The sequence below is a fragment of the Danio rerio genome, chromosome 11 (assembly GCF_052040795.2).
Source record: "Danio rerio strain M-AB ecotype USA chromosome 11, GRCz13ab, whole genome shotgun sequence".
In the NCBI taxonomy this organism is placed as follows: domain Eukaryota; kingdom Metazoa; phylum Chordata; class Actinopteri; order Cypriniformes; family Danionidae; genus Danio; species Danio rerio.
In genome coordinates this window covers 12,913,400-12,937,113 of record NC_141031.1, presented here as the reverse complement: position 1 = coordinate 12,937,113, position 23,714 = coordinate 12,913,400, and the positions used below count along the sequence as shown (strand labels likewise).

Genomic DNA, 23,714 nt, shown 5'->3' with positions numbered 1-23,714 from the left:
TAATATTGCATAGTCATCATACATCTCTAAATCTTTATTTCTTCAGTTTTACAGTTAGAAAGACAAATCAAAGTAAAAAAAAAAAAAAAACTAATGTAAAAGTAAGCATCTCTCTGTGTCGCTCAGGCTGAACTGCAGTGTCTATTCACAGGCACGATCCCACTACTGATCGGCACGGGAGCTTTGAACTGCTCCGTTTCCGACCTGGGCCGGTTCACTCCTCCTTAAACGACCTGGCGGTCCCGAGCTCACCCGGGAGCACCATATCGATACCGAACTTAGTGCGGATACCCGATCGACATAGTCCACTGCAGTCCAGAAGCCCTGAGCTCAAGCGATCCGCAGCCTCAGCCTCCCAGTAGCTTCCCAGTAAACATTGGTCGGACGACGATGTGCTCTCCCCGGCCAAAAGATGTCGCTCCGCGACGGCATCAACTGTGTACTGATGGTCTGAAAGCGACGTGCTTTCCACAGCCAAAATTCGTCGCGAACGCACGGCACAAATGCACAACATGTCCTAAAATGCATTAATATATGCTTGTATACATTTAAACATGTCTATTTATATTTGGGGTTGCGTGTATTTACGATTTAATGTACACGTAGTTTAATATATACCATGTCCTGATTAAGTCCAAAAATGACGTCCTTTACACGTGCATTTATAGTCCATCATAAACAAGTGTGCCGCAAGCCTACGTTTGAGTGAAGGTTTCGGCCGTTAGATCGCCCCCTGGGGGCTGGTTGCAGTACAAGTCATAAAGCCCGCCTCCTCCGTGTCAATGAAGGAGACTTGAGCCCAAATAAAAAAAAATATTACACTTGCAATAAAATGTCCCGAAAGATAGTTCTGGTCGATTAAGGCACTGGTTATTGTGCTGAAATAGGTGCAGATCTTCATTTTTGTAAACAGTTTGTTTTTAGCAGTAATTTAATGCTGGGCGTGTCATCGTGATTGACAGCTGTGATTGACAGTTTCTCAAAGCGCGGCGTCTGAGCTTCGGCAGGAGACTGAAATGTTATTATTCGATTTCTGTTATTTTACCATGACAAAATGAGTTCAGCAGTAAACTATAGTTTCTGACATACATGATCCTGGTGGAACACTGTTTATTCGCTAAGTTCAGGGCTTTTTTCGGGCTTTATTAGTTTGCTGATACACGCCTAGCCACCCAGATAGCAAAACACAGTTCCGGCTAGATTCTCGCCTGCCGGAGACTTATCTCTTAGAGCTCAGACTGACTAATGTTACCTCTGCTGGACCTACTCCGGATGCCTGGACTCACTACCCAATTCCAGCCCGAGTCAATCGAGCCAGATGCGGCGGCCGAGCGAGCAGGCGCTGCCGCATGCGAGCCGGAATCAGCCCGCGACGCCGCGAGTAAGTTATGCGCTGCGGCCTGGAGCTGGCGCGATTGAATATATAAAACCCTCATATTTGTTAACGTTATTACATCCATTTGTGTTGATATGACAGCAAACGCATGCTGAGAAGTTCGGGGGGCGTAGTTGATTTTACATAAAGCGTTTGATTGGAAGCTCGACTCTGCTCATTTTCGCGGCTCCTCCTCTGGCTCCATCAGACAGTCCTTCTGCGCATGTCTGGCTCCAATTTCAGCAGTCTTTTGCGACAGTTTGTGCCCGTCAAGCAGGCGTTTTGCCCTCAAGGCGTTCAATGGGAAAAAGGGCTGTCGCGTCGTCCATATTTTTTACAGTCATTGATCATAAACCCTTGCTGAAATTATGAAATATTAAAAAGTATTGCACTTACATCTGGGTATACACTTAATATATGTGTGTCCCAAGTGGGTTCGTGGACAGATTTCAAGCATCTAAACTCATTAAAAACAGATTTATCTTTATGAAATACAGAAATCACTTTTATTTACATCTTGTCAACTGACCAATTACATTCATAAAGTGTCCTGTGCGGTGAAAGGATAGTAAAGTCACTGTTTCTAAAACCATAATGCAATTATTTATTTTTTGCACCTAACGCTAACAAATCTCGCGATATGTCTAACATCGCTGTTTTCAAATCTCATTTTCTTCCGGTTTTGTTCAGCACCACGAGAACATGAGGACGCGGCGAAAAGTTGGACAATTATCACAAATCTCCTACCGTGTAAGTACAGTTTGTATTCGTTTAATAACATTATTGAGTTTTACTCGAAGGAACTGAAATAAATGATGCACATTGTCAGTAGCGATGTGGCGTTGCTTTGATTAGGCTAAAATTAGCCGTTATGCTAAAAGTAAGTCAGGTTTGGGCAATATGTCATGTTATTACAGCAATCTGGTGCAGTTTACCAGGGGTTCCCTACACTGGTCCTGGAAGACAGCTGGTCAACATGTTTTCCAGCATCCACCTGCTGTGTGTTCAGTCAGAGCTGAAAATTACCATTTCAGGTGAGTTTGGAGTGGAATAGTGTAGAAATAAAACATTTTAATAATGATAATAATGCACGAATTTGTTAGAAAACCTAACAAAAAGCTATACAGTATCATGCTATTGTAGATATGTCTCCAGCATTTACTACAATACCAGTATTGATGATTCAGTTTAGCCTACATTAATAGGCTGTCATTAACAATAAGAGCAAAACTCATGAGCATGTATATAAAAAAAGTTATTTACTTAATATTTTACACTAACATAAAATGGTAAATGTATGCATGTAGGTGTTATTAGCTCATGTGGAGGTTTAACAGGTAAAGTCTAACCACTTTTCTTTTAACTGCTCCTGTAAAATAGTTTTTGTACTGTTAATTAATTAAACTGCATTAAGGTTCAAATTTGTCTTGCAGGGTCAATAACAATCAGTCATCTGTCAGACAGAATTCAAGACTCTTTCTCCAGGCCGACTGTAAGAATCATATAAGGCTTTGCATTTATTTATTTTCTGTTCATTAAATAATTGAATTATTACCTTTCTCACTGTTGTTTTGTTTGTCTGTAGAATTGTCTCCAGTGCAAATGATCCTCTGTCATCACACTCCCTGAGGACACTCCAGAGTAGGTGAGAAACTTGTTGAATGCTTAAAAGTTTATTTAGGTGTATAATGTGTATGAGTTCACATTTGCAAACCTAGAGCTAGTTTTATACCTATGGTGAGTATTGTGATCTTATTACTGCATATTCTGATAAACGCTTTAGTAAATAATTGCAACTAGAAAAGTTCACGTCATCATTAGCCTGATGTCAGCTGCTGCTCTGTTACAGTAATTGTCATTGTGAACTCCAGCAGGTCTACATGTTCTGTTAAGAGACTGGATTCTGAGAGCGAGATCCTGTGAAGTGTTCATCAAAGCTGAAGAGAAGAACTGGATCTGTGTAAGTTTTAAATGTGAAAGAATGTCTCTGTCTGTCTGGATCGCTCTGACTGTGATTTTGGTGTCACATTTAGGTTCAGCAACTGTCCGGAGTTGGTGGATGTTCTGTCCGAGCCTGATTAAAAGAGTGATAAACAGGTACATATTTATCTTGCATTGTTTGTGTTTATTTCTACACAATATTTCAGGAAAATATATTTTACTACCCCAACAATTAACCCTGTGTTGTTGTTTTATTTATTCTTATTAGATGTGTCTGTTTAACAGTGATGTACATCTGTTACTATATGCACAATAAATAATTTGCTTAATCATAACACTATTGCATCCTTACATAATGTATTACTTATGGTTTACCAGGATTACAATGCTATAAAGACGTTTAGGTATAACTGGACTGAAATTGGACCTGATTGAATTTCACAGCTTTAAATAATAAGTTTGATTATTTTATATGTATAATTAGGCTATTAAAACACTTATTATAAAGAAATAATACGTTTTAAAAGCAACCAGAAAACGTCCAGAACATGACATATTTCGACGTGCAGGGACCGTGTAGAAAAGACGTGCGATTCACGGCCAGAAGACGTAAAAGACGTCAGTTGGATTTTCATTTTGGCACTACTTTTCAACCAGGACGACACGTGACGGAGCGACGTCTTTTCAACAGTAATCAGACATCCAAATGTTTGCTGGGTGGGGCGGCCAAGATGGCTACCTGATCAGACGTGTTTGTTCGAGCTCCTGCACCACAAGTATTTAGATAGTATAAAAGAACTTTTAACTTGTCGTTTATAGTGTTTATCGTTTTATGTAGTTGTTAATTCTACGTTTTTCCCGGAATCGCGTTGTCATGGGGCGTAAACGTGGTCACTCAGGTAATTCTTCGGCTGATGCTAAGACGGCTAACGTTAGCGTTAGCTTTAACGCATGCTCACCGGCCACTACGGGCCATGATTATGTTGTTTCCTGCATGAGCGAAGATGATGCCTTCTGTTTAGCTGAAGAAGAGTTTCCTGCACTGCCTGTCACTCCGTGTAAATCACCAGTCATAAAGAAAAGAGCAAGTGATGACACTCGAGTTGATATCTCGTCACAGTTGTCAGACATAACTCAGTTAATCAACAGCCGATCAGACGGAATAGAGAAAAAGATCTCGGATATGTCCATTGAACTGAAAGCTGTCGTTGAGAAAGTTACTAATCTTGAGAAACGCATGGATGATGTCGAACAGCCTGTGGCTCATATGCAGCGAAGGATAGATGATATGGAAACTTATTTAAGAAGACGTAATTTGAGGATAGCTGGAAATCCTGAATCTGTGCAAGACATTCGGCTTGAAGTTGTCAAAATCTGCCAAAATGTTCTTCCAAGTGCAAAGGATAAGCTCTCAGATGTTATTGATGTGGTCCATCGTCTCGGGAAGATGCAGCAAGGTGGTCCCAAGGAGCCTCCCAGGGTGACCATTATGCAGTTTTCTGTTCGTTCGTACAGAGATGCTATCTGGAAAGCCGCGAAGAATTCTTCATATTTGAAAGAGAGTGGTCTGCGGTTCATGGAAGATTTCTCAGCGGGAGACCGTGAAAGGAGAAAAAAGTTGTGGCCCGAGGTTCAAAAAGCATGTGCGGATGGGAAGACGGCCTTTTTTGTCGGAGGCAGAGCTTACATTCAAGGACAGGGAGAAATTATCCTGCATACATGGTGCCTTCAGACGTTTAGCATTTTGACTTTGACTTTTAATGTGCACTTTTCAAACATTGACATGGAATTGTTGCATACAATTTAGAGTATGCCTCTTATTATATATATTTTATTTGTTATAAAAAAAGTTCTTTTTGCTAATTTTTGTCGTTTAAGATGGTGCTGCTCTTTTGAGGGTTTTTTATTTTGAGACCTTTTTTGGAGAATATATATTTTTAATAATTACAAAGTTATCTGAGCCAACAGAACTTTCCTTAAACAGGTTAATTGTTCCATTGTTTGTGTGTTCTTTAAATGTCTTTGTCTGTGGTGTCCTTAAACGCCAGGGGTTTAAGAGATGCTGTTAAACGCAAGGCCTTATTTTTGTTTTCTAGGCAATTTAGTTCTGATTTTGTGTTTTTTCAAGAGTCTCATTCAGAAGTCACTGATGTTAATTTTTGGAAATCGCAGTGGGGTAGGGAGATATGGTTCTCACATGGTACAAACCACTCTGCTGGAGTATCCAGTTTAAAAAATAATTTTGCAGGTGATGTGTTGCACACTTACTGTGATGAAAGCGGGCATTTTATTTTTTTAATTTTAAAGTGTTATAATGTGAACCTTATTCTTGTTAATTACTATGGGTATAATTCTAAAGCTGAATATGATCAATTACTATTTATTTTAGAAGATAAGCTTACTTATTGGCAGTCAAAATTCCCAAATGCATATTTAGTGATTGGTGGTGATTTTAATACTGTCCTAAATGAATCTCTTGATAGGTGGCCACCTGGTCGCTCGTCAAATTCAAATACAACTTTGAAAGCATTTATGGATAGGTTAGAGCTTATAGATATTTGGAGGATTAAAAATGTAAATAATAGAGCTTATACATGGAGCAATAAAAATTCTTCTAGACTTTCAAGAATTGACTTTTGGTTAGTCTCCAGAAACCTTGATAAAGATAATATTTATATTGATATCTCAACAACGCCACTAACAGATCAAAAGGCTGTTTCCATTAAAATTTTATTTTCTTCTGATTCTAAACTTAACAAGGGCTGCTCTTATTGGAAAATGAACAGTTCTTTACTTGAACATAATGAGGTTAAAGTAGAGCTAGAAAGGCTTATAGGTTTTTATTGGAATAAAGCTAAACAGGAAAGCTCATTTGGTATTAATTGGGAACTGTTAAAATATGAAATTGGAAAATTCTTCAGAAAATTTAGTGCTAATTTGGCTAAAACTAAGCGTCTTGAGGAAACTAATATTGTCAGCGAAATTTCATCTATTACCGGGATCCTGCCTGAAAATCTCTCTGATAACCAGAAGGAACACTTAATTGATTTACAATTCAAGTTGGATAATTTATACAAATTAAAAGCAGAAGGGGCTTTCATAAGGTCAAGGCAAAGGTGGCTTGAACATGGTGAACAAATGTCTTCCTATTTTTTCAAGCTTGAAAAAAAATAGGTCAAAACATAACTCTATTTGTCAATTAAAAATTGGAGAGCTTGTCTCTGAAAATCCCAAAGAAATTTCCCAACATTGTTATACGTTTTATTCCAATTTGTATAAATCAAAATTTAATCTAGCTGATCTGGATACCTTTACAACATTTCTTGGTGATATTAATTCTATTAGTAATGATGAAAAAACTGTGTGTGACTCACCAATTACTATTAGTGAGGTTAAGGAGGCAATTTTGCATTTAAAAAGTAACAAGTCACCTGGTAGTGATGGGATAACAGCCGAATTTTATAAACTATATTCTGAATTAGTATCTCCGTTCCTTCCCCAAGTGTTTATAGAAGGTTTAAAGTGTTCTGAGCTTCCTGTTAGTATGAAACAAGGTGTTATTTGTTTGATACCTAAACCTAAAAAGGACACACTTCTTTTAGATAACTGGAGACCCATCAGTTTACTTAATAACGATTATAAATTGTTTGCCCTTATTTTTTCAAAGCGTTTTAAGTTGGTTTTACACTCCATTATTGATGAAAATCAGTCAGGTTTTATGAAAAATCGTCACATTTTTAATAACATTAGACTTGTTTTTGACCTAATTGATTATTCAGATTTTATTCAAGATGATAGTTTAATTTTGTTTTTGGATTTCTTCAAAGCTTTTGACACCATTGAGCATCCTTTCATCTATTTTTGTTTAGAAAAATTCGGTTTTGGACCCTACTTTTGTAATGCAATGAGTACAATGTATGCTGGGGGAAATAGCTCAGTGAAATTAGGACATGGAACTACACAGAGATTTCTATTAGAAAGAGGAATTCGGCAGGGCTGTCCAGCCTCTGTATACTTATTTCTTATAGTAGGCCAAGCCTTCTGTCACTTTATTAAGGCAAGTAAACTAGATGGAATTCAAATTGCTGGATGAAATATTTTAATTAGTCAGTTAGCGGACGATACAGCCCAATTTTAAAAGACTCAAACCAGGTTCATCAGGCTATCAAATCCATTCAATTGTTCTCTAAAGCCTCGGGTTTGCACCTTAATCTTAAAAAATGTGAAATATTAGCTTTAAAAAACTCTCCCCTATTATCTGTAGAAGGTATACCAGTTAAAGAAGCCGTTAACTTTTTAGGTGTTGGCATTTCAAAAAAAGAACAAGACAGAGTTTCCTTAAACTTTAACCCTGTTTTCGAAAGGATAAAAAGTAAATTCAATCTTTGGTTATTAAGGGATTTGTCCTTAAGGGGCAGAGTTCTTCTTTCAATAGCAGTAGGAATTTCTAGATTAATCTATTTTGCTTCAACCTTATATCTAGATAATAAAACAGTCAAGTCTATTGATACGATTTTATTTAACTTCTTATGGAAGAATCGTGTACACTACATGCGCAAATCTGTTGTTTTAAATTCCCTTAAAAATGGGGGTCTTGACTTTTTGGATTTCTCTTCTCTAAATAACACTCTTAAAATTAATTGGTTAAAGTTTTGTCTAAATAAACCTTCTTTCTGGAATTTTATTCCCAATTTTATTTTTGACCAACTTGGAGGTCTTTCCTTTTTGTTATTATGCGATTATAAAATTGAGAAATTACCAGTGAAGCTCTCTGCTTTTCATGCTCAAGCCTTGTTGGCGTGGAAACTGATCTACAAGCACAATTTTTCACCACAACGTTATTTTGTTTGGAACAATAGATGTATTTTGTATAAATGCAAGAGTATCTTTTTGGAGAGGTGGTTTGAAAAGGGTATTGTTTTAGTTTGTCAATTGTTTAACACTCAAGGGTATCTTATGACATATGACGAGTTTCTTGTACATTTTAACTTTCCTGTAACTCCCAAGGAATTTTCTCTTGTTTTCTCTGCAATTAATTCTAATATTGTTTCCTTATTTAAAGGTGTAACTTGGATTCATAAGCCCATAATCAATCTAGTTGATACAGCGTGTGGTAAAATTTGTCTTCAGTCTAAAAATAACAAATCTATTTGCTCTCTATTTGTAAATCAAGTTGTATCTAAACCTTGCTCTATTACCTATTGGAATAATTTTGTAAGAATTCCTAAATGGGAAAGTATTTGGTCATTGCCTCACAAATTTTTGGTTACAAATAAGATAAAAGAAATATCTTTTAAAGTAATTCATAAATTCTATCCGGTTAAACATTTCCTAAGTAAATTTAAAAAGGATATTGATATAAATTGCTCTTTTTGTTCTTTGCATTCGGAAGCTGTACCCCACCTTTTCTGGCACTGTGGTTATGTTAAAAAGCTCTGGTATGATGCTCCTGTTTTTATAAAGAAAAGGGTACTCTTTAACTTTAATATGCATTATGAAACTGTAATTTTTGGGTATTTTAATTATGATAATTTGAATAATGAAGCTTTTGTTATTAACCTATTTATTTTGCTAATTAAGTTTCATATTCATAAGTGTAAATTTTCCAACAAAAAAACTTGTTTTACTGTGTTTTATAAGGAACTGAAAAATTACTTTTGCACTATTCAGCATAGTGCTAATCGAAAGGCCATTAAAACTGTCCAACTGTGCTCTAGTTTCAATATCTTTGATTAATGTAAAGGTCCTGCTTGTTTATATTTGTAAGAATCTTAGTTAAGTATTTATACTCTTATTTTTATGGTTATTTTATTTTATGTTATTTTATGTATTGTTGTTATCATTTACTTTCTATCACCCTGGCATTGTTTTGTTTGCTGTATTGTCTTGTATATGTTGTTTAAAGCATAATAAAAAAAATAAATAAAAATATAAATAAAAAAAAATGTTTGCTGGGTTGGATTACAGGAGCGCGCCACTGAACCCGGTGAGAGCTGAGAGAATCAGAGCTGTGGAGAATCTGATCATCACAGCGACCTCTAGTGGAGGAAAACTCACTTTTACAGAAGTGAACTAATGCTTTAATAACCTGTGCTAATCATTCACTTACAATAGCATTATAGTTCACTATTATCCAGCAAGTTTTTACGCAGCGGATGCCCTTCCAGCCGCAACCCATCTTTGGGAAACATCCACACACACACACACTCATACACTATGGACAATTTAGTCTACCCAATTCACCTGTACCGCATGTCTTTGGACTGTGGGGGAAACCGGAGCACCCGGAGGAAACCCACGTGAAGGCAGGGGGAAAATGCAAACTCCACACAGAAACTGCGCTACTGCCTCCCCACCTTCACTATTGGAATTCATAACTTGATAATCCATTGTCTGTAATATTTTTTTTTTTTGCATGAGTAAAATTTGCATTTCACTGATTTTTCGTAATAATTAAAACAATGGTAAATCTGATAAATGATTAGAAATGATCCTTATATCAGGGATTATTCATTGCAGTCTTCTTGTTTTGTTTTAATTCATTGATGCAAATTAGGTCTGTAAATCATTTTTCATTATTCTGTAAACATTAAATGAGATCTGAATCACTAACCCTAAACAAAAGAGTTTTTGAATTAGAAACACTCAATAATATGAATCAGCCTTTCAGTTCAAGCCTGCTGCAGTCGCTCTTCTTCTTGGAAAGGTCAGTGCTGATCCTTGTTCTGCAGATTCTGACGTTTTAAATCTGCTTGTGGTGTTTTATTTATTTGTATATGGGTGTAGGGTCCACCCAGTTGGTCCAATGACGGTATCCAATGGTGGATGAAGGTTCACTGCATGTTCGGTCTTTCCAGTGCACAATGTTGATTTATATTAAACTTAACTCATATCTGACTCCAATTTTAGTATGAGGTGGTTTAGAATATTAATATATTTATCCTCGTTTTATCTGACTCCAATTATAAAACATTGATAAGATTATTTTGTTTCCTTTCACATTATTTTAGATTATGATTGAATATTCTTTTAATTTGTTATTATACCTTATTCTCATTTACTCAGATTCCTATAGCATCTCGAGTCTTGCACCGGCCGGGTATACAATCTCTTAATACAAGCTTGTCAGTCTTGGTAATTAAACAGAGGCGATTAACCACTCTCCTAAAGTGGCAGAACCCTATACTTACTCAATTTAGGAGATTTTTTATGTGGTCCCCATAGATCTGTTATCTACTTAATATCAAGACAAAGTATTTTAATAATAAATAAATGATGAGCTTAGAGAGTTATAAATCATTTTATAACATACAGAGATGAACATTTGTAGAAAATACATTTAAATGTGTTTTTAAAAAGTGTTAAATTACTTTAAAACGAAAAAACAAATCGCCAATAGGTGGCAGCAAGAGACCGCTTTAATCGAGTGAAGCTTTGAGTGATTCATTCAGCCACGAATCACTGATTCAGTGACTCGCCCGACTCTATACAGAGTCCTGAATCATTCGTGTAAGGGAACGCAGCTGTGTTTTATTCAGAGATGTCCAACTGTTCTGCTGTTTATTTTATTATTATCATAGTAATGATTTCACTATTATTTATGAGAAAATAACGCGGAAGTTTTTCAGCGCCTCGTCACGTGATCGTCAGCATCCATGGCAACGGTTCTCTTTGTGTTGTTTTGAACTCCGCTCTGTCATTGGCATCTGATCTGGGCGTCCTTCGTGGCAACTGATTCCCAGATTATTGATATTATTGATTGTTGGATACATCGATTGATCGCCTGCTGCTCCCTTCATTCAGGTTTGACCCTTGTTATCACACTGTGTTTTGTGTTCAGTATGTCTTGTGTTCATTACAGGTTTCAGAGTCGACTCACCTACGACTCGCTCCAGTTTGAGGGCCTCAACATCACTGTGGGAGAGCTGAAGCGGCGGATCATGAGGCGCGAGAGGCTGAAGTTCTGCCAGCTGAAGATCAGCAAAGCCCAAACTGATGAAGGTGAGATGAGGAAAAGCCACTTAAACTATATTACACTAACATTAGATGTATTATCAGACAGACTTGTAGAAGCTGTGATTTATTATCATGACTCTGATGGTGACATATAGTGATGTTTTAAGTGTTTTTAAATGCTAATGGCGCTCAAAGTATACCATGGTAAATGATTATTACTATATTCAAACTTTATTTTGCTGTCAGAATACACAGATGATGATGCTCTCATCCCTAAAAACACATCGGTCATCATCAGACGGGTCCCTGCGGCTGGACTGAAGTCCTCCAACAGAAGATTTGTTGGGTAAGTCATGTGAAATGAGCGCAATCGTCCTCTGATAGATGTTATATCAAGAGTTTGAGTCTGTCTGTGGTGTTTTAGTCACACAAGCTCCTTTGTTTTGCAGACATCAAGCTGGACCATCAGCTAAATCTTTTCAAACAGGTGATTCTTTACTCCTCTCACTGGAGCAGCTGTTGAAGGTATTGAACAAATGATTAATTCACCCCACTGTGCTGCTCTGTATTGAACTGCAGTGTTTGCATTTGAGGAGTCATAATGACATGTAGTGCAGAATATCAATACGCAGTGTAAAGCAAACAACAATACACACAAACACACACAGCTTCTTAGGGAGATTTGAGGGTGTTTATTTAGAGCAAATCAGTGAAATAAAATTCTAATGTGCAAATGCCTGTGAAACAGACTGAGAATCTGGCTGAGGCAAAGGCATCAGAGGAGGACAAGCTAAAAGCGGTGATGTACCAGTCCAGTCTGTGCTACTACTCCAGCAGGTGAGCGTTCAGACACTGACAGGTTTGGTTTGTGAGAAATGTTAGAGCTGATTCTCATGGTTCTGATGTTCATCAGTGAGGCCATGACACTGCTTGGGCTTCTTCCACCCAACTATGTCTGCTTTCACTGTGGGATCCCAGGACACCACATTAGGCACTGCCCCTCTAAAGGGGTAACTGGGTTTTCTAAGCTTATGGTTGCTGTGAACTTGAGCTCTTGTCTCCATCAGTCAGATTGTTTGCTCTGTCGTTTGACTGTCACTCATGAATTCACAGGGCAGCAGCTCTGCTCCGCACAAGCGCATCAGGAGGAGCACAGGGATTCCCCGCAGCTTCCTGTTGGAGGTGGACGACCCAAACCAAAAGGGTGTCATGATGGACGGCAGCGGCAAATACGTCATTCCCATCATAGACGCGTGAGTAAACTGTACTTGGCATTGCAGCATGTTCTATTGTTTGTGAAAATCTCACATTATGTCTGCTTGTGTGTGTTTGCGCTCGATCTGTTCAGTGAGGCCTATGCTGCTGAGAAGAAAAAGAGGCCGTCCTTCTCCTGCCAGACCAAGCCGCTGCCCTCCTCTTCCTCAGCTGGTGCAGCATCTTCAGTCCAGGACGCCAGAGGGAAACGTTCCCGCTCCCCATCTCCACCAGAGACGCACGGCGACCAGAAGAGACCACGTCACTGAGAGACCTTCACCCAAGAGACCTGGAGCCGACGTGAGCACAGTGTATATATTGTACATAGTTTATGAATAAAACTGAATAAAGATTATAGCAGCATAAACTGTGGACTGGTTGACCTTCACACAATACAGAAACACAACAGAAAATGATCAACACATTAAGATAGAAATGATGAACAAACATGCTGCGGGAGAACCAGTGTGCTGTCCTGCTCAGAATCTAAAACTTTTAGTTAAAGTTTATTGAATGTTAATCTGAAAAAAATAAAATGCTGAACAGCTTTTATAGTATTCAATAGTTTTCCTCATTAAGGGGAAAAGTTCAAGAAACATGGAAGAAAAGGCGGCATGTACATATTTTTAAAAATCCATTGGAATGACAAAGATGTGCTTGCTCTTATAAGTCATTTTGGCTGTGTTCATATGGTGTCCTTTGGTGGTTTCTATTGCTGTTATTGTTTACTGTTCAGCTGACTTAAGCAAATAGATTTCTTTATATATATGGCCTCACTGTAGGAAGGTCGCTGGTGGGAGTCCCGGCTGGGTCAGATGGCATTTCCGTGTGGAGTTTGCATGCTCTCTCCGTGTTCATGTGGGTTTCCTCTGGGTGCTCCAAAGACATGTGCTATATAGGTGAATGAATAAGCTAAATTAGCCATAGTGTATGTGTGTGAATGAGGGTGTATGGATATTTCCCAGTACTGGGTTGCAGCTGGAAGGGTATCCGCTGTGTAAAACATATGCTGGATAAGTTGGCAGTTCATTCCGCTGTGGCGACCCCAGATTAATAAAGGGACTAAGCTAAATGAAAATGAATGAATAAATTGATTGATTTTATTTGACAATTTTAACAAAAATATACAAACAAGGCCAGTTTGACATTAATATCTTAAAAACTGTCGAGGATAAAATACACAATAAAGCCACAGGCTGATTTCCATCGTGGTCGTCGATATTCTTAAAAAACGAACGAGCAAATCATAAAGTGCAAACATCATCAGCTCAGAAACTCAGCACAACAAAAATCCTCAACTTCAACCGTAAAACAGCCATTTTTAATTTCCTCTCTAAAAACTCTCAAATTGAATCTCTTTAAAACTCCTCGGCAGTATATTCCAAGCAACAGTACACAGAAAAGACTTTCTACCTGTTTCACTCTTAAATCTACAAGGACAAATACCCCTGCTACTCGCTCTTGTAGAATGACAGTGTACCTCACTAACTAAAACTTAATAAGTAAATATTTTGGGACCATTTTCTTTAAAATCTGAAACACCATCACCAATTTCAGAAAAGTGACCCTTTTTCCAACTTTTAATATATTAATTTGAGTATAATATTCATTATTTAAATGTGTGTGTGTGTGGAAGTACTTTGATAACAATTCTGCAACTTATTTTTGGCCGTCTGCAATTTATTTTTTAAATTTTTGTGGAACTACTGCTGTACCAAAAGACTGCAGCATAGTCAAAGTATGACTGCACTAATGCACTAGCCAATATTTGTAAAGTTTGAAAATCTAAAAGCTCTGTCTGTCTTGCTAAAAACTTAATTTTAGAACTTTTGATTGGACTATAACAGCCATCTTCTCACCTGTCATTGCTGTATTAGTGCAGGGCAGTGTGACGAGTGTTATTGGACTTGTAAGTGTATAGAGCTTGCTTAGAGCATCCCTGCTGCAATAATAGAAAAATTTAGGCAACCCCTAAATAAGTTGGAACTGTGGTGAGTGAAAATGTATGGGTGTATGGGATAGTTCAAGTTGTGCTTATTCTTAGTATCACTTTTAAAACATTTGAATTGTGTGAGTGGGGGAAGGGATGTCGAAAATGTATATAGAACGTGCTTTGCCGAATTAATCGGTTTGCTTGCTTAATGGAGAGAGATAGTGTTCCTCCAGTCAGATCAGATATGGTGAGGTGGATTGTGGGATTGCAACTGATGTTAATTCAGAGAATCTCAAAACCCAAAGACTAGTGTGAATATGGCATTGTGGATGTGGACTGTATGATTGGAAATGCATCCTTGTGTAGATTGTGATTGCATTTGGAATGGATGTGGAGTGTAATAGGTTGGATGAAGGTCAGCTTCTGGGCCGGCTGTCCTAATCTCTGGAATGAGAAACAAGAGAAAATCAGAAATTAAATTTTACAACATGATACATGTATAGCAGACATGACAAAATTGTTGTAGCTGATATCTATGCAAGGCATCTTAATAAGAGCATGGACAATTGTGAGCTTCGTTGTCGCAGTGTGCGAGGATGATAGAGGTGGGCATTTGTTCCCCCACAGGATAGCAGGTGGATGCAGAGCTGGGGATTTGGGGTGTAGCTTGTCTGGTGGTCCTAGAAGTTCTTCTTGAAGATTTATTTAAATGTCCTATTCATGCAGTCAAGCGAGAAGTTAGTTTCTTTACCATTTTCACCTCCAACCGGCGTGCCATTATAAGTTACATATGGCACTGTATATGCAAGTATGGGTCGTTGGCGTATTACGATTGGACTTTTGTGTTAAATTCTCACTGGTTGGGTAATAGTCTTTACAGAAGTTAAATGCTATTAGATCTGGCAGAGGTTTTTAATTTATTTTATTTATTTTTTTATTTTATTATTATTTTTTTATATTATTATTCTTATTATTATTTATTCATTCATTTATTATTTTGTCAATTTATTTATTTATTATATCAAATCCCAACATCAAACGCTTAACTTAATTCACTACTTAGTGGAAACTGTATGAATGGAATGTTTGTTATGGGCTTTACTTCATTTGTTTAAATACATGTTAGGAATCTTAACTTCTTAATCTTAACTTAATTCGCAAGTATATCCGTCTCAGTTCATTCACGAGTCTTTTATGGCTGGGTTCATTCATGAATTGTTGAGAGGGCGGAACCATATCGAGTTTTAAAAGCGCATTGGATGAGGGCGCTGCTCCTTCAGCTATTGGCTCGATGGGGCGTCAATCAAGATCGTAGGCCAAGTTTGTTTACCAGTGTTGTGAGAAGACACTGCGGCACACCAGAGACTAGTTTGGATGATAACAGCACGCTTCATCGACGTATCAATATGTCGTGGACTAATGTCGTGATCTTTGCAGTGATTTACTTATGGATTTGTGGACGGGCTTGAAGGGCGAGTTCTTATGAATCTTCTAATCACGCGAATCTTGTTTTTAAAAGATTTATAAATGGGTTTAGTCTTTGATGGAGATTAGTTATTTCCGCGATGCTTCCCCTTAAAAGCGTGCTATACGTTACCGAGGGTGCACCGCTAGGAAGCAGTGAGTTAGGCTTTTGCGATGTTTTGGATCGTCGACGCCTAGAGAGTTTAGGTGGAGTTGTGGACTGCGGACTGGAGGTGGAAGAGCTGGTGGGCAGCACCGGCGTTTTTGCGGGAATTCTGGCTCAATTTTGGCGAGGCTGCGACTGAATTCTCAGGGAGAGTGGAGTTCTGGCTGGAGTTGTTGTTGTTTGTTTGTTGTTGTTGTTGTTGTTGTTGTTTGTTCTTCTGTATCGATAGGTTAAATGGTGCAATGCTGGAGCGTTTTGTAGCGGGAAGCAAGCTTCAAGACGAAGATAACTGGAGTAAAAAACTCAGGTTATTTATAATGCTTGCGTAATCATCTAATAGGGCTGATTACGTAGCTAACAAGGAGCCAGCCGTTTTGATTATAAGCCCGTGATCCTCTCGAAATTAGTTTATGAATAAACCACACTAAGAGAGCAATAGGCAAATATCTTTACATATAAAAACATTTAAATATTAAGGATATATATATACAGGATATAAAAAGAATAGATATAGGATTTAAATATAAAGGATTAAAATATTACAAAACATATTATTTTCTAGCCTACATAGATATGAAAAATCACTGCTTTTATGTCTTCTTCATCTCGGGAGGCTTTATCAGTTCATTCATAACAATTTGCTTTTGTATAATGTTATTATTATTAGCAGTATTATTTATTAAATCCATATTTATATTTGTTTTATTAAAAACAAGCTTAGATTTGCCCACCTGTCATGTTTTAGACCATAAGGGGCATAGCATGTGTTTTAGGATATAACTCAGGTTTTTGAGCACACTTCATTAATATTGATCATTTATTCGTTTGTTTGAAATTAGAACTGAATTTAGAAATAGTTTTGAAACGAATATTTGCGCTTGACAAACACAATTATTTATAGACTATTTGATGTCTTTGCGTAAAGGTTTCCCTATCCAAGAGCGAAAGTGAAAGTGATCTTTTATCTCTCATTCTCTCGCAGTAGATGCTCTGTTTAACAGTTTTCTGTTAAAAAAACTGTTTACTGTTTGCTAGTGAAATGCTCAGATTTTCCACTTAGACTTCCTTTACGCGACGCAGCTGGCTCTTAAAGGTAATGGGAGATGAGACTCTAATTGGTTAATTCTCAAAACACACCTATAACTCATTAAGAAAATAAACTCAACCCTTTTAGACCATGCGCTATGGCGCAAAGCGGATTTTCATGTCCTTAAATTAGCAAAAATGCATTCTGACACACCCTGAAAGCTTTTGCGCCCTGTGTTTTGCGCTCTGCGCATGGACCGTCAAAATAGAGCCCTTAGGGAGTCTTTGAGGGAACTGCACTGGAATATTATCTAACCCTGTTGCTTTACTATTTTTAGGTGTTATTAATTTCTTAAATAAATCCCCCTCTTCTACTTTATTAAACACAAAACTTTATAGACTAAAACTCTATAACTAATTTATCAATAAAAATGCCATTTTGTACTGGAAGCTTTTTAACCGTCAATATCAGCTGGTATTAAATAAAATAATTAACAATGTCATAGTCAGATATAATTGAAACAAACATGATGAAGCCAGTAAATCTGGTTGTGACTTACCCGTGTGTTACTTTTGTTTCTGATGGGGTCAAAAATTATAATGTGCCATTTATGTTTAAAGTAAAATTTACTTTACTTTACTTTACTTTAAAAAATTAAAATTGGGTGCTGCAGATCTGCAGAGTGGATGCGCGCGTACTGAAGAGCGGTGTTATCGCGCGCGTACTGATCAGCTGTGTTGCCGCGCGCGTACTCAAGAGCGGTGTTGTCGCACGCCTACTGAAGGGCGGGACGGAAGGTGTGCCGCGTCACGGGGGCACTTTTGATCCTTTTGGAAGGGCACTTTCTATCCAAGACTAAAAAGGGCATGTGCACTGCACAGGTTGAGCCCTATGTGTGCACGTGCCTGCTGCTCCGTGTCCGACCTGGGCGAGACGCTGCTCGCTGCAGAGCCATTTGAGCAGAGCTGATCTCCAGCGAGGGGGAGCATGAGCTCTAGCTCCTCCTCCTATCCGCTTGTTAAATGGTGACGTGTTTGTGACGTATGTATACTGTTTCCGGGTCCAAGCCGCCACTCATTTGAGTGGAGAAATCATTTGTTTATGATCACGTTTTATTCCTATCACACATTAAAGTTAATTTTATATAAAATCATAGTGTACACAACAATCTCTGGGCTTGCTGCATAAAAAATACCAAAAATGTAACAATTTAAAAAAAAAAAAATCACTTTCTGGCCATCGGATATTAGGCATGATATTGCGATCGTGATTTTCGAAAGCCTTAAATCGCTTTGTAAAACTTTATTATTACCATTTCATGAGTCTCCCCATTCAGTTGAATAGAGCGCTTGGACCCGGAAGCCGCTTCGCGTGACGTCACACTTAACAGGCGGATAAGCTGTTTTAATGCGTACACCTACCCCCAGTGACATCACTCGTAGAAGAAGCGCAAGAAAGGAGGAGCGAGAGCTCAAGCTCCCCCTTGCTGGAGCTCAGCTCTGCCCAAATAGCTCTGCAGTGAGGACCACTTGACCTGGGCCGGTTCACTCCTCCTTAAACGACCTGGGGGTCTCGAGCTCACCCAGGAGCTCCATATCGATACCGAACTTAGTGCGGACACCCAATCGACATAGTCCACTGGAGCCCAGAAACCCTGAGCTCAAGCGATCAGCCTCCCAGTAGCTTGGATTACAGGCGCGCGCCACTGACTGAACCCGGCGAGAGCTGAGAGAATCAGAGCTATGGAGAATCTGATCATCACAGCGACCTCTAGTGGAGGAAAACTCACTTTTATAGAAGTGAACTAATGCTTTAATACCCTGTGCTAATAATTCACTTACAATAGCAATATAGTTCACTATTAGTATAATACCTTCACTATTATTCATTCATTAATTTTCTTGTCGGCTTAGTCCCTTTATTAAAAAGCGGAATGAACCGCCAACTTATCCAGCAAGTTTTTTCGCAGCAGATGCCCTTCCAGTCGCAACCCATCTCTGGGAAACATCCACACACATACTCATACACTACGGACAATTTAGTCTACCCAATTCACCTGTACCGCATGTCTTTGGACTGTGGGGGAAACCGGAGCACCCGGAGGAAACCCACGTGAAGGCAGGGAGAACATGCAAACTCCACACAGAAACTGCACCACTGCCTCGCCACCTTCACTATTAGGAATTCATAATTTGATAATCCATTGTCTGTAATATTTTTTTTGCATGAGTAAAATTTGCATTTCACAGATTTTTCGTAATAATTAAAACAATGGTAAATCTGATAAATGATTAGAAATGATCCTTATATCAGGGATTATTCATTGCAGTCTTCTTGTTTTGTTTTAATTCATTGATGCAAATTAGGTCTGTAAATCATTTTTCAATATTCTGTAAACATTAAATGAGATCTGAATCACTAACCCTAAACAAAAGAGTTTTTGAATTAGAAACACTCAATAATATGAATCAGCCTTTCAGTTCAAGCCTGCTGCAGTCGCTCTTCTTCTTGGAAAGGTCAGTGCTGATCCTTGTTCTGCAGATTCTGATGTTTTAAATCTGCTTGTGGTGTTTTATTTATTTACATGTATATGGGCTTATTTTTGTGATGAAGAAACCCACAGTAATGATAATAAATGAGTGGATTGTGACAGATCCACAGATGCTTTCAGATTTGTGCTCATCATCTATAAGATTTGTCCTTTCTCTTTTTTTATTACAGTTTTTTACAATTATTTTGCCACAAATTTCAGAACTTTGGTGTCAATTTTTAAAAGTCTAGACACAAAATTCACAACCTTTGCCAAAATTGTACGTTTTTGCAAAACTTTTAACTCTTTTTTCAAATGCTTGGATACAACACACACAAGTCAAACATACTTTATTCATTGAACTAAAATCACCTTTTCAATATAACACAATTAAACTTCAAATTGATCCCATTTCAAAATGCAACTCAAACATTACAATTGAAATAACCATGTATTCATTTACTTCACATGATGTTATTATCAACTGATACAAGCACTCCAAATGATGAATAACTGCTGCATTATTGTTGATGTGGGGAAACTGATGTACAATATTACATGTTTAGATGATGAAATAATCAGGATAGATCAAATGACATCAGTTACCACAGAAGATGACCCAACTGAACTACATTATCTATAGATGACATCTTTATTCATCCTTAGTCCATATTTATGATTTCTTTGTTCTGTGTACCACTTTTACAGACAATGTTTATATATTTGACATCACTGTAAGAAAGCCCAGTCACAGCAAACCAATGTCAGGCCTGGATTTACATTGACAGAAGGTTCTTTCCAAGATTTCTGAGTAATGAAAACACCACTGAAATGTAGAGGAGAACCCGTGACCAAATCCACAAGACCAGACTGATGGTAACACAAAATCCCAAAATAGAAATCTGATATATAGAAATATATGCAAATTACATATGTGACATAATAGTTCATATGAATTTTACATATATAAAATATGTTATACATGTCAAAATATTGCCATTTGTTAAAATATTAGAATTACAAATATGTACATATATGTTACGTATATATATATGATCCATTATGTTATATATTTTACCCCTACAAATATATATATATATATATATATATATATATATATATATATATATATATATATATATATATATATATATATATATATATATATATATATATGATATGGTTGAAAATAATATAAACAATGATTTTTTTCACTATTTTGACAAATTATTGACTATTATGACATTTTATAATAATGTAATTTGCAGATGGGACCATATATCATGCCATTTATCAGCTTTCTATATGGGGACGTGAAGTGAGAAAAAAAAAATACAGTAAACCAACATTATGATGGAATGAATAAAACTAGTTCAGTATATCCACTGTCTGCACTGTTTCCCTTTACACTTATAGACCATAATGAAACCTGTATCATATATTTTAAACAACAATATTTAATGATTGTTAATGATTGTATATTGAAGCGATGTACATCTTGTGTGCTGCTGGTGATCTAAAGTAGTGTTCCTGTAGTATTTGTATTATAAAAGGATTATGTGAATCAATGATCCTGCAAATGCAAGACTTCTTTAAGGGAATGAATGCTGTATGCAGAACACTGGAGAGTGTTAAAAGTAGTGACTGTTTAGGATTTTGTGTCTAGAGTTTTTTTAATTGACATCAGGGTTCTGAAATTTGTGGCAAAACAATTGGAAAAAAAACTGTAACACATAATGAAGATCAAGGGCAAACAAATAAATGATGAGCTTAGAGAGTTTTAAATCATTTTAACATACAGAGATGAACATTTGTAGAAAATACATTTAAAGGTGTTTTTAAAAAGTGTTAAATTACTTTAAAACGGAAAAACAAATCGCCAATAGGTGGCAGCAAGAGACCTCTTTAATCGAGTGAAGCTTTAAGTGATTCATTCAGCCACGAATCATTAGCTGCGTCCCAAATGGCACACTATACACTATGCACTCATGCACTATGTACTTATGCACTTACACACTCAACAGGATAGTATATGTATGTAGTGTTGTCCCAAATGGCACACTAATGTTTTTTTACTAAGCGGAAATTCAAACCGTTTCCCTGATGACGTTTGACTGTTGCCAAATCAGTGAAATAAACGACTGAATTATCAAATAATACCTGCCGTGAGTATAACCGCATTCACCATCGGGAGGCGCTATAATCACTCTTGTAGGAGAATTTTGCTCTCACCATCCAAAATAAATAAAGTTATTCAACATGTGCGTCAGATAGCTCCGCCCCTTCCGCTACGTAAGCAAACCTGCGGTCGTTGAGTGCGTGAAGTGTCCATCATTACACACTTCATTATACCGGCTGAATGAGTGCATCATCCGGGTAATTAAAGTGCACTTATTATTTTGAGAGTTTTCAATGTGAACACACTACTTACACTATTTATACTACAAAATGGCGTAAAATAGTGCATAAGTATGCGATTTGGGACGCAGCTACTGATTCAGTGACTCGCCCGACTCTATACAGAGTCCTGAATCATTCATGTAAGGAAACGCCACTGTTTATTATTCAGAGATGGCCAACTGTTCTGCTGTTTATTTTATTATTATCATAGTAATGATTTCACTATTATTAATGAGAAAATAACGCGGAAGTTTTTAGCGCCTCGTCACGTGATCGTCAATATCCATGGCAACGGTTCTTTTTGTGTTGTTTTGAACTTCGCTCATTGGCATCTGATCTCGGCGTCCTTCGTGGCAACTGATTCCCAGATTATTGATTGTTGGATACATCGATTGATCGTCTTCTTCTCCCTTCATTCAGGTTTGACCCTTGTTATCACACTGTGTTTTGTGTTCAGTATGTCTTGTGTTCATTACAGGTTTCAGAGTCGACTCACCTACGACTCGCTCCAGTTTGAGGGCCTCAACATCACTGCGGGAGAGCTGAAGCGGCAGATCATGAGGCGCGAGAGGCTGAAGTTCTGCCAGCTGAAGATCAGCAAAGCCCAAACTGATGAAGGTGAGATGAGGAAAAGCCACTTAAACTATAATACACTAACATTAGATGTGTTATCAGACAGACTTGTAGAAGCTGACATGTGTTATCATGACTCTGATGGTGACATATAGTGATGTTCTGAGTGTTTTAAAATGCTAATGGCACTCAAAGTATACCATGGTAAATAATTATTACTATATTCAAACTTTATTTTGCTGTCAGAATACACAGATGATGATGCTCTCATCCCTAAAAACACATCGGTCATCATCAGACGGGTCCCTGCGGCTGGACTTAAGTCCTCCAACAGAAGATTTGTTGGGTAAGTTATGTGAAATGAGTGCAATCATCCTCTGATAGATGTTATATCAAGAGTTTGAGTCTGTCTGTGGTGTTTTGGTCACACAAGCTCCTTTGTTTTGTTTTGCAGACATCAAGCTGGACCATCAGCTAAATCTTCTCAAACAGGTGATTCTTCACTCCTCTCACTGGAGCAGCTGTTGAAGGTATTGAACAAATGATTAATTCACCCCACTGTGCTGCTCTGTATTGAACTGCAGTGTTTGCATTTGAGGCGTCATAATGACATGTTGTGCAGAATATCAATACACAGTGTTTAGCAAACAACAATACACACAAACACACAAACACACACAGCTTCTTAGGGAGATTTGAGGGTGTTTATTTAGAGCAAATCAGTGAAATAAAATTCTAATGTGCAAATGCCTGTGAAACAGACTGAGAATCTGGCTGAGGCAAAGGCATCAGAGGAGGACAAGCTAAAAGCGGTGATGTACCAGTCCAGTCTGTGCTACTACTCCAGCAGGTGAGCGTTCAGACACTGACAGGTTTGGTTTGTGAGAAATGTTAGAGCTGATTCTCATGGTTCTGATGTTCATCAGTGAGGCCATGACACTGCTTGGGCTTCTTCCACCCAACTATGTCTGCTTTCACTGTGGGATCCCAGGACACCACATTAGGCACTGCCCCTCTAAAGGGGTAACTGGGTTTTCTAAGCTTATGGTTGCTGTGAACTTGAGCTCTTGTCTCCATCAGTCAGATTGTTTGCTC

General features: G+C 37.7%; 2 protein-coding genes, 2 long non-coding RNA genes, 1 other non-coding gene and 1 pseudogene across 7 annotated transcripts in view; 3 read left to right on the top strand and 3 right to left on the bottom strand.

Moving 5' to 3' along the window:
* LOC147841688 (uncharacterized) overlaps positions 1-7,185 on the bottom strand; it is a 71,195-nt gene extending 64,010 nt beyond the window's left edge. Inside the window, exon 1 of the long non-coding RNA XR_015502423.1 lies at positions 5,579-7,185. This is a non-coding gene — a long non-coding RNA (uncharacterized LOC147841688). The remainder of the gene's footprint in view (positions 1-5,578) is intronic.
* Positions 98-406, bottom strand: LOC147834724 (signal recognition particle RNA). The gene has a single exon (XR_015503186.1).
* On the top strand, positions 2,732-3,488 carry LOC147834723 (uncharacterized). The gene is made up of 4 exons (XR_015502417.1): positions 2,732-2,867; positions 2,961-3,020; positions 3,247-3,335; positions 3,409-3,488. It is a non-coding gene; the product is annotated as an uncharacterized LOC147834723 (long non-coding RNA).
* Positions 7,186-10,440: 3,255 nt separating the features above from the next.
* LOC147841687 (E3 ubiquitin-protein ligase RBBP6-like) lies at positions 10,441-12,893 on the top strand. 3 transcript variants are annotated; one of them, XM_087273421.1, is made up of 7 exons: positions 10,441-11,317; positions 11,519-11,618; positions 11,722-11,797; positions 12,021-12,109; positions 12,186-12,282; positions 12,386-12,525; positions 12,621-12,893. In XM_087273421.1, exons 1-7 carry the CDS (start codon positions 11,158-11,160, stop codon positions 12,793-12,795), a joined length of 837 nt encoding a protein of 278 aa, XP_087129547.1. In that variant the 5' UTR covers positions 10,441-11,157; the 3' UTR covers positions 12,796-12,893. The 3 variants fall into 3 exon arrangements, with proteins under 3 accessions (XP_087129547.1, XP_087129548.1, XP_087129549.1); XM_087273423.1 differs by having other exon boundaries at positions 10,983-11,317; positions 11,722-11,759; XM_087273422.1 differs by lacking the exon at positions 12,186-12,282.
* A 5,619-nt stretch (positions 12,894-18,512) lies between these two features.
* Positions 18,513-18,836, bottom strand: LOC147834722 (signal recognition particle RNA; annotated as a pseudogene).
* A 3,504-nt stretch (positions 18,837-22,340) lies between these two features.
* On the top strand, positions 22,341-22,969 carry si:dkey-27d5.5. The gene is made up of 2 exons (XM_087272942.1): positions 22,341-22,664; positions 22,866-22,969. Exons 1-2 carry the CDS (start codon positions 22,505-22,507, stop codon positions 22,967-22,969), a joined length of 264 nt encoding a protein of 87 aa, XP_087129068.1. The 5' UTR covers positions 22,341-22,504.
* Positions 22,970-23,714: the final 745 nt, after the last annotated feature.

Bases quoted from the DNA above. Each gene is read 5' to 3' on its own strand.
- LOC147841687 (XM_087273421.1), top strand. From the start codon at position 11,158: ATGTCTTGTGTTCATTACAGGTTTCAGAGTCGACTCACCTACGACTCG. The intron at 11,619-11,721 runs GTAAGTCATGTG...TTTGTTTTGCAG, and splicing joins TCCAACAGAAGATTTGTTGG to ACATCAAGCTGGACCATCAG. The intron at 12,526-12,620 runs GTGAGTAAACTG...CGATCTGTTCAG, and splicing joins GTCATTCCCATCATAGACGC to TGAGGCCTATGCTGCTGAGA.
- si:dkey-27d5.5 (XM_087272942.1), top strand. From the start codon at position 22,505: ATGTCTTGTGTTCATTACAGGTTTCAGAGTCGACTCACCTACGACTCG. The intron at 22,665-22,865 runs GTGAGATGAGGA...TTTTGCTGTCAG, and splicing joins CAAAGCCCAAACTGATGAAG to AATACACAGATGATGATGCT.